The 15868-nt window shown below is 47.7% G+C and overlaps 1 protein-coding gene across 11 annotated transcripts in view; it reads right to left on the bottom strand.

The window, feature by feature from the left end:
• Positions 1 to 15868, bottom strand: part of LOC140421126 (phosphatidylinositol-binding clathrin assembly protein-like) — a 249774-nt gene that overhangs the window by 130015 nt on the left and 103891 nt on the right. For all 11 annotated transcript variants that reach the window (XM_072505543.1, XM_072505547.1, XM_072505539.1 and 8 more), the window contains exon 2: positions 7492 to 7634. In XM_072505543.1, coding sequence (XP_072361644.1) covers positions 7492 to 7634 — 143 coding nt within the window. The remainder of the gene's footprint in view (positions 1 to 7491; positions 7635 to 15868) is intronic.

Genomic DNA, 15868 nt, shown 5'->3' with positions numbered 1-15868 from the left:
CTTCAGTTTTATAGAACATAGGCCAGATCCAGTCTTGTGTACGGATACTCAGTTTTGGGCATCTGGAGGGGCACTGAACTAGTAATCCAAAAGCCCAGGCTAATACTCTGGGAAAATGGGTTCCAATCTCACTACAGCAGCTGGTGGAATTTAAATTCAATCAATTACATTGGAATTAAAAGCTATTCTAATAGGCATCTGAAAACCATTGTTGGTTGCTGTAAAAACCCATCTTGGGAAAGAAATCTGCCGTCCTTTCTGCTTTAAACACAGGACACGGTGGGTGCCAGAGCAATAGGTCAGAAGGTGAAAACATTGAGGGAGAACTAGGGAATAGGGCCAGTTATGGCTCTGAGGAAGAGCAGACAGGGAGATATTGCTGAAAACGGTCTGGTGGCCTGAAGTGCATATGTTTTAATGCAAGAAGTATAATGGATAAGGCAGATGAACTTAGAGCTTGGATTAGTACGTGGAACAATGATGTTGTTGCCATTATAGAGACCTAGTTGAGGGAAGGGCAGGATTGGCAGCTAAACGTTCCAGGATTTAGATGTTTCAGGTGGGATAGAGGGGGATGTAAAAGGGGTGGTGGAGTTGCGCTACTGGTTAGGGAGGATATCACAGCTGTACTACGGGAGGACACCTCGGAGGGCAGTGAGGCTATATGGGTAGAGATCAGGAATAAGAAGGGTGCAGTCACAATGTTGGGGGTTTACTACAGGCCTCCCAACAGCCAGTGGGAGATAGAGGAGCAGATAGGTAGACAGATTTTGGAAAGGAGTAAAAGCAACAGGGCTGTTGTGATGGGAGACTTCAACATCCCCAATATTGACTGGGACTCACTTAGTGCTAGGGGCTTGGAAGGGGCAGAATTTGTAAGGAGCATCCAGGAGGGCTTCTTAAAACAATATGTAGATAGTACAACTAGGGAAGGGGCTGTACTGGACCTGGTATTGGGAAATGAGCCAGGCCAGGTGGTAGATGTTTTAGTAGGGGAGCACTTCGGGAACAGTGACCACAATTCAGTAAGTTTTAAAGTTACAAGGATAAGAGTGGTCCTAGGGTGAATGTGCTAAATTGGGGGAAGGCTAATTATAACAATATTAGGCGGAAACTGAAGAACCTAGATTGGGGGTGGATGTTTGAGGCTAAATCAACATCTAACATGTGGGAGGCTTTCAAATGTCAGTTGAAAGGAATTCAGGACCGGCATGTTCCTGTGTGGAAGAAGGATAAATACGACAAATTTCAGGAACTTTGGATAACGAGAGATATTGTAGGCCTCGTCAAAAAGAAAAAGGGAGGCATTTGTCAGGGCTAGAAGGCTGCGAACAGACAAAGCCTGTGTGGAATATAAAGAAAGTAGGAAGGAACTTAAGCAAGGAGTCAGGAGGGCTAAAAGGGTCACAAAAAGTCATTGGCAAATAGGGTTAAGGAAAATCCCACGGCGTTTTACACGTACATAAAAAGCAAGAGAGTAGCCAGGGAAAGGGTTGGCCCACTGAAGGACAGGCAAGGAAATCTGTGTGTGGAGCCAAAGAAATGGGCGAGGTACTAAATGAATACATTGCATCAGTATTCAAAGAGAAGGAATTGGTGGATGTGGAGTCTGGAGAAGGGTGTGTAGATAGCCTGGGTCACATTGAGATCCAAAATGACGAGGTGTTGGGCATCTTGAAAAATATTACGGTAGATAAGTCCCCAGGGCCTGATGGGATCTACCCCAGAATACTGCAGGAGGCTAGAGAGGAAATTGCTGAGACCTTGACAGAAATCTTTGGATCCTCACTGTCTTCAGGTGATGTCCCGGAGGACTAGAGAATAGCCAATGTTGTTCCTTTGTTTAAGAAGGGTAGCAAGGATAATCCATGGAACTACAGGCCGGTGAGCCTTACGTCAGTGGTAGGGAAATTACTGGAGAGAATTCTTTGAGACAGGCTCTACTCCCATTTGTAAGCAAATGGACGTATTAGCGAGAGGCAGAACGGTTTTGTGAAGGGGAGGTCGTGTCTCACTAACTTGACAAGAGTTTTTCGAAGAGGTCACAAAGATGATTGATGCAGGTAGGGCAGTGGACGTTGTCTATATGGATTTCAGCAAGGCCTTTGACAAGGTCCCTCATGGCAGACTGGTACAAAAGGTGAAGTAACACGGGATCAGGGGTGAGCTGGTAAGATGGATACAAAACTGGCTAGGTCATAGAACGCAGAGAGTAGCAATGGATAGGTGCTTTTCTGATTGAAGGCCTGTGACTAGTGGTGTTCCGCAGGGATCAGTGCTGGAACCTTTGCTGTTCGTAGTATATATAAATGATTTGGCAGAAAATGTAACTGGTCTGATTATTAAGTTTGCGGACGACACAAAGATTGGTGGAATTGCGAATAGCGATGAGGACTGTCAGAGGATACAGCAGGATTTAGATCGTTTGGAGACCAGGGCGGAGAGATGGCAGATGGAGTTAAATCCGGACAAATGTGAGGTAATGCATTTTGGAAGGTCTAATGCAGGTAGGGAATATACAGTGAATGGTAGACCCCTCAAGATTATTGACAGTCAGAGAGATCTAGGTGTACAGGTCCACAGGTCACTGAAAGGGGCAACACAGATGGAGAAGGTAATCAGGAAGGCATAAGGCATGCTTGCCTTCATTGGCCGGGGCATTGAGTACAAAAATTGGCAAGTCATGTTGCAGCTGTATCGAACCTTAGTTAGGCCACACTTGGAGTATAGTGTTCAATTCTGGTCGCCACACTACCAGAAGGATGTGGAGGCTTTAGAGAGGGTGCAGAAGAGATTTACCAGAATGTTGCCTGGTATGGAGGGCATTAGCTATGAGGAGCGGTTGAATAAACTCGGTTTGTTCTCACTGGAACGACGGAGGTTGAGGGGTGACCTGATAGAGATCTACAAAATTATGAGGGGCATAGACAGAGTGGATAGTCAGATGCTTTTTCCCAGGGCAGAGGGGTCAATTACCAGGGGGCATAAGTTTATGGTGCGAGGGGCAAGGTTTAGAGGAGATGTACGAGGCAAGTTTTTTTTACACAGAGGGTAGTGAGTGCCTGGTACTCGCTGCCGGAGGTGGTGGAAGCAGGGACGATAGTGACATTTAAGGGGCATCTTGACAAATACATGAATAGGATGGGAATAGAGGGATACGGACCCAGGAAGCGTAGAAGATTTTAGATTAGACGGGCAGCATGGTCACAGAGGCTTGGAGGGCCGAAGGGCCTGTTCCTGTGCTGTACTTTTCTTTGTTCTTTGACAGTTAATAGCAAATTGCATTCTTTAGGTATTTATCCAATTCTGCTTTGAAGACCCTGACTGAATCTGCCTTCATCACATTTAGGCAATGCATCCCAGGCCCTAATCACTCACTGCATGAAAAAAGGTTCCCCTCAGGTCACCTTTGCTTCTTTTGTTATTCAAATTAAATTGATGCCCTTCAAAAGGGAAAAATCTCTCCCCATCTACTGTCCAGACACCTCATGATTTACAGCACTTTTTATCAAATCTCCTCTTACTCTTCTCCATGAAGAACCACCCCAGCTTCATAGAATTTACAGTGCAGGAGGCCATTCGGGCCATCGAGTCTGCATCGGCCCCTGGAAAGAACACCCTACTTAAGCCCACGCCACCCTATCCCCATGACCCAGTAACCCCAGCGAACCTTTTCGCACACCAAGGGCAATTGATCATGGCCAATCCACCTAACCTGCACATCTCTGGTCTGTGGGAGGAGACCGGAGCACCCGGAGGAAACCCACGCAGGAACAGGGAGAACGTGTAAACTCCACACAGACAGTCGCCCAAGCCGAGAATCAAACCTGGGACTCTGGAGCTGTGAAACAACTGTGCTAACCACGGTGCTTCTCCAATCTATCCACGTAACTGAAGTTCCTCATCCCAGAACCATTCCCATGAATCTTTTCTGCATCCTAACCATGAATCTTTTTTTGCATCCTAACGCCTTCACATTTTTCCTAAGGGGTGATGCCTAGACTTGTACAGTATATGCCAGTTGAAGCCAAACTAGCGTTTTGATGCAGGTTTATTATAACTTCCTTGCTTTTGTACTCTATTCCCCAATTTAGAAAGCCCTGAGTCCCATGGGCTCTAACAACTGCTTTTCTGCTATCTTCAGTGACTTGTGCACTGATACGGTGATGAATGTAAGAAATTGGTATACATCTTGTATTTTATATCTGTTGCAGTAATGTTTTTAAAAGCCTGGGTTAACGTATATATTTGTTGCAGTAATATTAACGGGTGGTTTAGCCCAGTTAGCTGGACAGCTGGTTTGTGATTCAGAGATAAGCCAACAGCGCGTGTTCCATTCCAGTGCCAGCCGAGGATATTCACCAAGGTCTTGCTTCTCAACCTTGTCTTTCGCCTGAGGTGTGGTGATCCTCAGGTTTAATCACTACCAGTCAACCCTCATCCTCAAAGGAGAAAAGCAGCCCATTGTCATCTGGCACTATGGCGACATCATTTTTACAATTAAGAACAAGAGATTAAATTACCCAGACTATGAACCTGCTAAAGCTTAATTAAGGGGTTGTCGTAAAAGAGTGAGGCAATTATTCATTACAACCTCTTACTTGGTTACAGATAAAGGGCTAATGGAATAGTGGATGGTTCCCGAAGGTATAGATAATTTAAGGGAGTATCCTTACAGTACAGCCGGAGGCCATTCGGCCCATCAAGTTTTCACCAGCCCCTGCTCCAATAGTGTACCCTAGGTAGGCCCAATCCCAAGGCCCTATCCCCATAATCTAACCTCATTAAAGGTTATTGCCTAACCTATGGGCAACATTAGCATGGCCAATTCACCTAACCTGCACATCTTTGGACTGTGGGAGGAAACCTTGGTTTTGAATCTTTGTTACTGACTGTTCAAGATCACGTTTACAGAAATTACAGCAAACATTCAAAAAGACCAATAAAAATGCAGCTCATTGTGAGATAAGAGTAGAAATATTTAACAACGATCCCAGAACAGTGAAACCACTTTGCCAACTGTGCTTGAATTACCCCCAATTACTCATGAAGATCTAGAATGGATTTATACAAAAGTCTCTGTTCCTTGGAGATAACAAGTATGGCTCTCTCCCAGCTCAGTGGTCAGACTAGGAACGAGAGGAAAAGTTATGGATGTCCTTGTGGAGTTCAAAGATACAACAGTTATTTCAAAACGGAGATAGCTCATCTTCACTTCAAAAATGCACTTCAAATGCACAACTAAGTTCTGCTTATTTTTATAACTTGTATAACCATGCATCAAGGGCTAGTTCAAGAAGAGTATCACATTGGCAGTTTCTTTGACAAGTAATCAGGACGTGCTTCACAGTATTCTTATTAACTTTCAGAGATAAGAAAATAACTGGTCATGATCTGCAAATATGGTTTGCCACGTATTCTTTACAGGCTTCAATTTGTTTCATCTTGCCTCTCCAAATAACAAAATTGATAGAAACCATGTAGAGCCAACCAAGGGATGAACTCTAAATTCTAAATTCCTTTTCCAAAATCATCTCAGAAAAGGTAAAAGACCAACCTAAGCAGGGTTTACCAAAGAGTTTGGGGATCAATACAGAGGATCAGGGACTGTCCCATTTTTGGCAATGATCAGTTTAATAAAATCAAACAATTCTAACCTAAAGTGACTCCTTTAGCACTAGACTATAATCTCAAATGGGAGCTGGTTTAGCTCAGTTGGCTAGACAGCTGATTAGTGTTGCTGAACGAGGCCAACTGTGCGGGTTCAATTCCAGTGCCACTGAGGTTATTCACGAAGGCCCACCTTCTCAACTTTGTCCCTCGCCTAAGGTGTGGTGATCCTCAGGTTAAATCACTATCAGTCAGCTCTCCCACTCAAAAGGGGAAAGCAGCCTATGGTCATCTGGGACCTTTGAGATTTTCAAGCAAAATCCCCAATGTACTTATTTTGGGGTACGGGGAAAGGGAGGGAAAGTACATTTGTGCTGAGCCATTTAAAATGTAAAACTGGTGACTAGATAATTCATTTCTATTGCATGAAAATTTGAGATAAGTATTGTTACCATCACTACTGTAGTACCACCCAATGTTTATCTTGCACAGCCAAGGATTTCTGCAGTTGCCTCAGCCAAATCACATGAGGCAGCCAACATTTTTGGGTAAATGCAGCATTTGGCCACTTAAAGAAAACTGTTGGCAGTAAATCAATTATATTTCTTATGTAGAATACGATACAGCATTCATTCTTGCAGACTGGAAATTCAGTTCCTTTGATTAGCCTTGCACTTTTTTAAAACAGGTGCATAAGCTTTCAAATGAATAATGTTTTGGTTACATTCTATTTGGAGTAGTGGGCGGTTGATCAGTAGATGGAATACTTCACAAGATCTTTTGCATGGGAAGGAAAGAGATAGGAGAAACATTCAAATTTTGATTTGATTTATTATTGTCACATGTATTAGTATACAGTGAAAAGTATTGTTTCTTGCATGCTGTACAAACAATGCATACCGTATATAGGGAAGGAAGGAGAGACAGCAGAATATAATGTTACAGTTAAAGAAAGGTGTAGAGCACCTTGTAGAGTAGGGCACAAGGTGTAAAGCAAGAATGGCTTATATATGGATGAAAAGGCTGGCTCGATTGATTATGTAGCAGTGGTTAAAATATGTCAAGCTTTGTGCGAAATGCAACTCCGACGAAAGGACTTTTACACATTAGAATTGTACTCAGTTTATTTTAATTAAATCACTATAAATACGGTCAGCAAATGCCTTTCCTTGAACACAACAGGAGTGATTTTTTACATTTAATTATTCTGATATGTGTAATGTTAGGCTCATTCTTTAAAAAAAAAGAAATTGTGGGAACTATTATCTTTACTTCAGAGCACACACATCAATGTTTGCAAAATTTATTTTTCACGTGTGCATAAGCAGCTAACCTTAAGCCCAAAAGGTTTGAATGGGAATAAGAGGAAGAATAATTTAATAGTTGATTATATAGGGCTCTCCTGGCAGTTGGCCTGACTAATGCAGTCAGTGAAAAGAAACCTCAGGAAGGTACAAAATTTGATCATTGGCTTCTGTTGAATTAGCTAATTACAAAGGGAGGAGCACGATAACGGAGCAAACAGCCCAGGTTAGCTCTTGATGGTTGCATGAATAGCTTGTTGACAGTTACTGTCAAATTTGATATGAATAACATCCACTCTGGGGAATAGGGAAGAAGGAAGAACTTCAACAAACAAAACTACCCTGCGGCTAGAATGGGACTGCTGGAATGATGCCTCCTACCTACCTATCCATAACCTTTATGAGAAAGCCTTAAACACAGAACGGAAACTCAAAGTTTCCCTGACCATGGCAAGTCTGTTAAGACACATACAATACACTACTGAAGTTGACCAATCTGGCTACAACTATAGGCACTGTGCTTCCAAAATGGTGTGAGCCAACATTTGAGATGCAACTCAATTGATAACACACTTACCTCATTCCCATACATCATCAAATGATGTGTTGCGATTAAAGCTTTAAACACCACAACCCAGCTGCTGTTTGTTGCCCTTTCAAAAAGAGTATCTGCCATCTGTGGTATGTTCACATTCATCTCATTGGTACACTGAATTAAATCTGGAAAAAAACAAAGACCATTAAAAATACATTTCTGGCACCTGACCTTTTCTATTAGGCTTTATGTTGCTAGTAGTTACCCACTACACCGACATTCAGCTAGGCAATTTGACGAAAGTATGCAAGGTTGCCTTTTGCCTACTTGCTAAACATAGGCTTTGATCTGGTATTATTACCATTTTAGGGCCTTAACTAGGAACATAAAGTGAATGTTAATTAAATTTTGTTGGCAGATGTCACTGAAGTGGTGATAATGAGCACAGATGTAAGTTATGGGCTATCCTCTGGGGCTAGGGTGAAAGCTACTTGGAACAAAGCCCAAAAATAACCATCTTCGACATCTCATTTATAGATAATAAAGCCCATCCATTTTCCTATAAAAGGGATTTAGGTCTCATTTGTGATGACAAACTAATCATCAAACCTACCATTAGGATTACATGATAGGAGAGCTACAGTCCTTTCGCCTATTTGAACTGTAACATAAATTATGAAACAGATCTTTTGTGAATAACGAATGGTATTCCACAAGTTCAAATCGCGGCTCCTGTTCCTTCTTGGCATATGGTTAGATGGAAACGGAACTATAATTGAAATTCAGTTTCCTTCTCTCCAGTCTATATACACAAGATAAACTGCAGCAACTCATCAAGGCATCAACAGAATCTTCAAAACCTGTGAACTCTACCCCCTAGAAGGCAGCAGATGCATGGGATCACCATCACTTGCAAGTTCCCCTCCAAGCCACACACCATTTTCACTTGGGACAAAATCACGCTTCCTTCACGGTCACTGGATCCACATTCTGAAACACTCTTCCTAGCAGTACTGTGGGAGTACCTGCACCACAGGTGGACTGCAATGGTTCAAGTGCAATTTGGGATGGCCAACGCATGCTGGCCTCGGTAGCAAGGCCTGCATCTCAAGAAAGAATAGACAACAAAATACACATTCTATTGAAGAATTGTCCCCACCCAGTCAGTTATTTAAAATTCTGTCACAAATACCTGCCCATCAACTATATTCAGTCAAAAGAAGAAAAGTAATTGTGACTATAATAGTAGGTAAATCCTCACCATACTGTATCAAGATTATATTGCTGAGAATTTAGTCACTTTCCATTTCAGGCATACAATGTCACCATTATTCAGGTATAGCAGAGTTAAATGTAGAGTAAAATTTTCTGTAACGAATCCCAATATGACAAGTCCTAGTCTCAGCTGCTCTCTTATTAGGCAGGCCCTCAGATCAAGGACGACTGGTTTCATTTCAGTTTGATAGATTCGGAGAAAGTTCAATGTATGAACTACGGACGCTACCACACATGGGGTTGGTGGTGTTTGGAAGGTCAGGCAGATGGGTTGATGGGAGGTATATGCACTCATATGTCCTGACTCGGAGTGTTCCTGACGAAATGTCTCTGTTTGGTGCCTTCCTGAATAAACCTTCGCCGTTTTCATGTGTCACAAGCAAGGGGTTCCCACGAATTGGCAGGGTTGTTTGATTTGACTTGTTTAGGGTGCTTTGGAGGACATCTCAAAGTGTTCCAATGATTCAGAGATCTCCTGCCACAGCCAAATTCTAAGTAGAGCAATTGCTTCTTAGTCAATACAACAATTTCCGCACAAACCATATTTAGCCCTGACTAATCATCACAATTTCTGGTAAACCAGGGAAAGGGCTGCAGACCAGCCCACTCAAAATTTAATTGAGACTTTACAAAATGTATTCAGAGAAAAGAAACTTTAATCTCATCAGCATAGCTGGCTTGAACCCACAAATAAAATGCTTTTGTTTAAATTACCGTACTCAGTTTCCTGCATCATATTTTTAATTTTATGCAATAAAGATATATTTGTGAAGTCACTCGTTCTGCAAAGAGTCAAAATAGAATAACAATATATACATCTATTGCAATTGCACCAAAATAAGGATCTGTGTACAATTCAGAGACCTGGGGCGAAATTCTCCGTTATCGGCGGAAAGTCCGCCGATCGGCGCAAAAAACGGCGCAAATCCGACTTGCGTCATGTTGGAAAAATGGGTCGAAAGTCTCCGGCCCGAAATGGGCTAGCAGCAACGTAACGGGATCCGCGCTTGCGCACGTGGTTCACGCCGTGCAGCGTCATACGCGCCGCACGGCGTGACGGCTCATAAGGCCGCGCTGCTCCCCCCCACCCAACCGGAACACCCAACTGGATGGCTGGCCGCCGCTCAGCCCCGAGGTTCGAGTCACGGGATGTGGAGGCGCTCCTGGACGCAGTGGAGCAGAGGAGGGACGCCCTGTATCCCGGGCACGGCCGCAGAGTTGCCCCACGCCACAGCCGGCGTCTTTGGAGGGAAGTGGCAGAGGCCGTCACCACTGTGGTCCTGACACCACAGACAGGCACCCAGTGCCACAAGAAGGTGAACGACCTCGTCAGAGCAGGCAGGGTGAGCCTCCCCATATCCCCCCCTCCCCCATATCCCCCCCTCCCCCATATCCCCCCCCTCCCCCATATCCCCCCCCTCCCCCATATCCCCCCCCTCCCCCATATCACCTGATCACTGCCTGATGTCTAACCACGCATGCTTCATTGTGTATCGCAGGACCAAACGTCCAGGCACCCATCCCCGCAGATGCAGACCGCCCGCAGGATGCCCCTCGGAGGCCACGGGAGACAGAGAGACCCGGACCCTCCAGCATGCGACGCCCGCAGGATGCCCCTCGGAGGCCACGGGAGACAGAGAGACCCGGACCCTACAGCATGCGACGCCCGCAGGATGCCCCTCGGAGGCCACGGGAGACAGAGAGACCCGGACCCTCCAGCATGCGACGCCCGCAGGATGCCCCTCGCACACCACGGGAGACGGAGAGACCTGGAGCAACAGGGAGACGACACCCCCGTCACGTGCGGGAGCGACCACCCAGCGACGAGGGGGGCAACCACTGCCCGGGACAGCACTGCCCGGGACAGCACTGCCCGGGACAGCACTGCCCGGGACAGCACTGCCCGGGACAGCACTGCCCGGGACAGCACTGCCCGGGACAGCACTGCCCGGGACAGCACTACCCGGGACAGCACTACCCGGGACAGCACTACCCGGGACAGCACTACCCAGGAAGACGAAATACCGGACAGTGACTCAGAGTGGATGGGTGGAGACGAACCCCCACCCCAAAATGCCATGGACTCAGAGTGGGACGAAGAGCACGACACAATGCCACTGCTGTCACCAACACCCTCCACCATCGCAGAAACACTCACCTCGGTTGGGCACTTTAGTGATGAGGCGTCTGCTACACTCACTGGTGCGCACAACACAGCCGTCCCGGTACAGCAGGTGGAGGTAGGAGCAGCAGAGGGGCCGGGCGGTCGGAGGGCAGCCCAGCCCAAGCGAACATCTGCCGCCCAGATGGATCCCGGGTTCCTGGAGTTACCACACCCACACATAGATCCGATGCAACCACCGACCCGGAGACGAGCGAAGAGGGTGACGGCCGGCTTGCAGCAGCTGCAGTCGCAGGTGGAGGAGTCCACCCGCGTCCAGGAGCTGGGAGTGGTGCCGGTCATGCGTGCCACCCAGGCCGACACCGCACGGGTGGCGTCTGCGGTGGAGGCAATGGGTGCGACGGTGTCAGACATGGGGAACGGTTTGCGAGGCCTGGGGCTTTCCGTGCAGGCAGCGTCTGTGGCCCAGGACATGGCTGCCCTCTCACAGGAGGCCATGAGCCAGTGCCAGCGCCAGATGGCAGAGGCGCTCAACGCCATGGGCCAGTCTCAGCAGTCCATAGCCCAGTCTCTGCAGGCCATGGCCCAGTCTCTGCAGGCCATCGCTGAGGGCATCGGCGCCAGTGGCCATGTGCGAGCCGGCGTCGCACTGTCACAGACAGGGTTTGCCAACCCCCTGGGCTCCATGGCTGCAAACCTGCAGACCCCTGTCGATACCAGCACGGGCCTCCAGGACTGGCAGAGCCAGATGTCGGGGGGACGTCGGATGGCCAGTCCGTTCGCATCCCCCACCCATGTAGGGGCACCCCGAGGGAGGATGAGGTGGTGTGGTCCGTCCCGGCTCCCCCTGTAGGGGTGGTCCCGGAACACCGCGACACCTCGGACTCCCCCCACCGCCCCCTTCCGTCCCAGGTGCATCGGGCAGGACAGGCTGGCAGCTCGCCATCCCAGTCGCCCGGGCCGCAGCCTGGCCCATCTAGGCCAGGACGCCCCAGGAAATGGCCGCCAAAGGGATCCAGTGTCAGAGGGCAGGAATCACAGGAGTCCACCTCCAGTTCTGCTGTACCGTCTGGGGAACCACGTAGACGTAGTCAAAGGGCCCGTAAGGCCAAACAATTAGACACTGAGTAAGTTGGCACGGGTGCAGGGCACAGATGAGTTTTAGGGGCTAGGGCACGTGCATGAACTCGTTTGGTTATTAAAGTCAATGTTACACCTACAGAAGCTGCATTTGTGCTCTGTCCAAAGCGTGCGGGGGTGTCATGTACGTTGAGCGCAAGTGTGTGTGTGAGGGGTGGTCACGCTGGTCGGCGTGACCCTGGAGCACAGGGTCACGCCGATGAAAAGGAGGTTTAATTTACGTTGACTTGAACGGTCATCACGTCGACGGGACTTCGGCCCATCCGGAAGGGAGAATATCGGCAGGCTGAAAATCGGCTGCCTTGCGCAGACCCGTGCCATTCTCCGACGGCGGCAGCGGCGCCATTAACGCCCCGCCGACTTTTCTCCCTTCGGAGACTTCGGCAACCGGCGGGGGCGGGATTCACGGCGGCCAACGGCCATTCTCCGACCCTCTGGGACGGGCCCCCTGGGGCGGGATTCTCAAAGCCGAAATCGCGATCGGCACGGGGGCGGAGATTGGGTCTTGACACCGAAATCCGGCGCATCGCGCCCCCACCACCCTGGTGGGGGTTTATCCTTCAACAGGGGGGGGGGGGGGGGGGGGGCAGGGGGGCCTCAGGGACAGCCAGGCTAGCGATTGGGGGCCACCGATCCGCGGGTGCGGCACGATCTCGGGGGGGCCTATATTTTCAGCGCCAGCTCCACTGTGAGAGTCTGACATGTCGCGCGGGGCCGTGCGCATGTGCGGACTCCCGACTGGATCTGCTGGGACCAGTATCTTTGAAAACCACGCTCAACTCACTTGAAGGCAACTGGGTCATAGATGAAGACACTTAATCATATTTAGAGTCAAGAATTATAGCAAAGTTTCAGAAAACTTGGTATAAATAAAACCCACACTGAAAATGAACTAAGCTGAGTCAACCATTTTTCCCTTTGATTCAGCTCCTCCTCTATTTGACAACCTAGATTAAGGTTCACTTAATTCCACTTTCTTATCTGTAACATCTATATTTATTCTAAAATACAACTGAAGTCCAAATAGAGGCTTGGTAACAGTACAAAAAAACAACTTCCAACTTTATAGGAACTAGGCAATCTTGATTTTTCTTATTTGAAAATCTTTTTTTTTGGCTTTTCTCATATTTATAAACAGTTGTTACTTATATACATTACATTTTTCTTACACGCGCTAATTTGCTTTATTTTAGAGAGGTTTGTTTTGTCCTTCATTTGACAAGTATACATACATTTTGCTGCCTTCTGGATCGGTCTATGATATCCCCCCCCCCTTCCTCCTGCCCCATTGGTTGCAGCACCCTTCCTTTTCTCTTGTGGTTTCCTCATTCCTCTCTGGCACCCTGGCACCCAGGCACTGCCAGGGTGCCAGGCTGGCAATGTCAGGATTCAAAGATGGCAGCGGCAATGCATGGCACCAAGTCCAACACTGCTAGGGTGGTGGCCATAGTGGAGAACCTGGAGCAAGACGTCAGCAGCATGAGTGGCAGTGTCCAAGGCGTTACTCAGCCAGCGACGGCCGTAGCCGAGTGCCTGGACAGCATGTCCCAGTCGTTGTGGGACATGTCCCAGATGTGGACCTTGCCGGGGCGCTGCGGAGCACGTCTGTCTCAGTCTCGAGGCGCTCCAGAGCATGTCCCAGTCGAGGATCAGGGCCTCCATGGCCCTCCGGAAAGGCCGTACCCTCGCCGCCACATCTGGTCCTCCATCTTCCGGGTCCTCCCCGGGCTCGTCCTCCAGCCCCCTCTTGGTCTGGCTCCAAGTCATCCTCCTCAGATGAGGCCGAATGTTTCTCCTTCTCCATCTCTAGCACTTCACCTCACTGTTGTACCAGATTGTGGAGGGCACAGCAGACCCTCCAGGGGGTGTACTGCAGTGCACTACCAGTGGGGTAGAGGCACTGGATTGGATTTGTTTATTGTCACGTGTACAGAGGTACAGTGAAATGTATTTTTCTGCGAACAGCTCAACAGATCATCAAGTACATGAAAAGAAAAGGAAATAAAAGAAAATACATAATAGGGCAACACAAGGTACACAATGTAACTACATAAGCACCGGCATCGGATGAAGCATACAGGGGTGTAGTGTTAATGTGGTCAGTGCATAAGAGAGTCGTTTAGAAGTCTGGTAACAGCAGGGAAGAAGTTGTTTTTGAATCCATTCGTGCGTGTTCTCAGACTTTTGTATCTCCTGCCCGATGGATGAAATTGGAAGAGCGAGTAAGCCGGGTGGGAGGCATCTTTGATTATGCTGCCCACTTACCCGAGGCAGCGGGAGGTGTAAATGGAGTCAATGGATGGGAGGCAGGTTTGTGTGATGTACTCGGCTGTGTTCATGACTCTGAAGTTTCTTGCGGTCCTGGGCCGAGCAGTAGCCATACCAGGCTGTGATGCAGCCAGATAGGATGCTTTCTATGGTACATTTAAAAAAGTTGGTAAGAGTTAATGCGGACATGTTGAATTTCCTTAGTTTCCTGAGGAAGTATAGACTCTGTTGTGCTTTCTTGGTGGTAGGTGGACCAGGACAGATTTTTGGAGATGTGTACCCCTAGGAATTTGAAGCCGCTAACCATCTCTACCTCGGCCCCATTGATGCTGCCAGGGGTATGTACAGTACTTTGCTTCCTGAAGTCAATGACCAGCTCTTTAGTTTTGCTGACATTGAGGGAGATTGTTGTTGCTGTACCACTCATCTCCCTCCTTAAATAGTGATTATTGAATTTGCACCACGCCACGGCGGGATTTGGATCTCGTCAAGGGGATAGGCCAGTTAGATCGGAAACCGATTGGCACCCGGCGCGATTCCCGATTTCAAACTCGCCCATCTAACCGGCTTGATCGGATTCATGCCCGGTGTGCGCAGCTGTTAGATCGCACCCCACGTTACTACAGCTCACCACTGTGGGAAGCCAGCAGCTTCCCACCCTGCCCTGCGCTCCCAGGTATCAGGCCTTGCACTCTCCCTGCAGCCTGAGCCTCTGATGACTGTGGCAGTGGCTCTGGCATCAGAAAATGGCAGCTGACCCAGAGTTCAGCATAGGACCAGATTACAGATGACGTATAATCAAATACGGCAGCATAAATCGAAAGTGATTCTCAAGAGTAAATGACACTAAAGCAAATTATTTAAAGCCGGGAAAGTTGAGGGCTTACTGGGTCAAAAGAAATAGCCCAGTAATGACCCTTGGGCAACATCACTGGTCACCATCTCCCAGTCTGAGAAACCAGCATTTACGTAACTCACTTATTTTCTGTCCATAAGCCAATAATTTATCCAATCTGATACTGACCCTTCCTCTATTCCATGAGCCTCAATTTGTTAACTTGCCTTTTATTGGTACTTTAAATGGTCAAACCCGGTCTTAAAATCCACAGACGACACAATCCACTGCCTTTCCTTCATCGACCTTCGCTGTTACTTCAACAAAAATACAATTCGACAGTTTAAGAATAAAAGCCCCCCCCCCACCCACCAAATTAAATAGTCCCTTTGCAATTAAGTTGACAGCAAGTGAGACAAATGCGCCTTCAGACACACGACTAGTTAAAGATGGCATACAAAGAACAAAGAAAAGTACAGTACAGGAACAGGCCCTTCGGCCCTCCAAGCCCGTGCCGACCATGCTGCCCTACTAAACTACAATCTTCTACACTTCCTGGGTCCATATCCCTCTATTCCCATCCTATTCATGTATTTGTCAAGATGCCCCTTAAATGTCACTATCGTCCCTGCTTCCACCACATCCTCCGGCAGCGAGTTCCAGGCACCCACTGCCCTCTGTGTAAAAAAAACTGGCCTCGTACATCTACTCTAAACCTTGCCCCTCGCGCCTTAAACTTATGCCCCCTAGTAATTAATCCCTCTACCCTGGAGAAAAGC

Source organism: Scyliorhinus torazame, chromosome 5, assembly GCF_047496885.1.
Source record: "Scyliorhinus torazame isolate Kashiwa2021f chromosome 5, sScyTor2.1, whole genome shotgun sequence".
NCBI lineage: Eukaryota > Metazoa > Chordata > Chondrichthyes > Carcharhiniformes > Scyliorhinidae > Scyliorhinus > Scyliorhinus torazame.
Note: the sequence above shows the minus strand (reverse complement) of the source record. Positions and strands in the feature narration are given on the sequence as shown.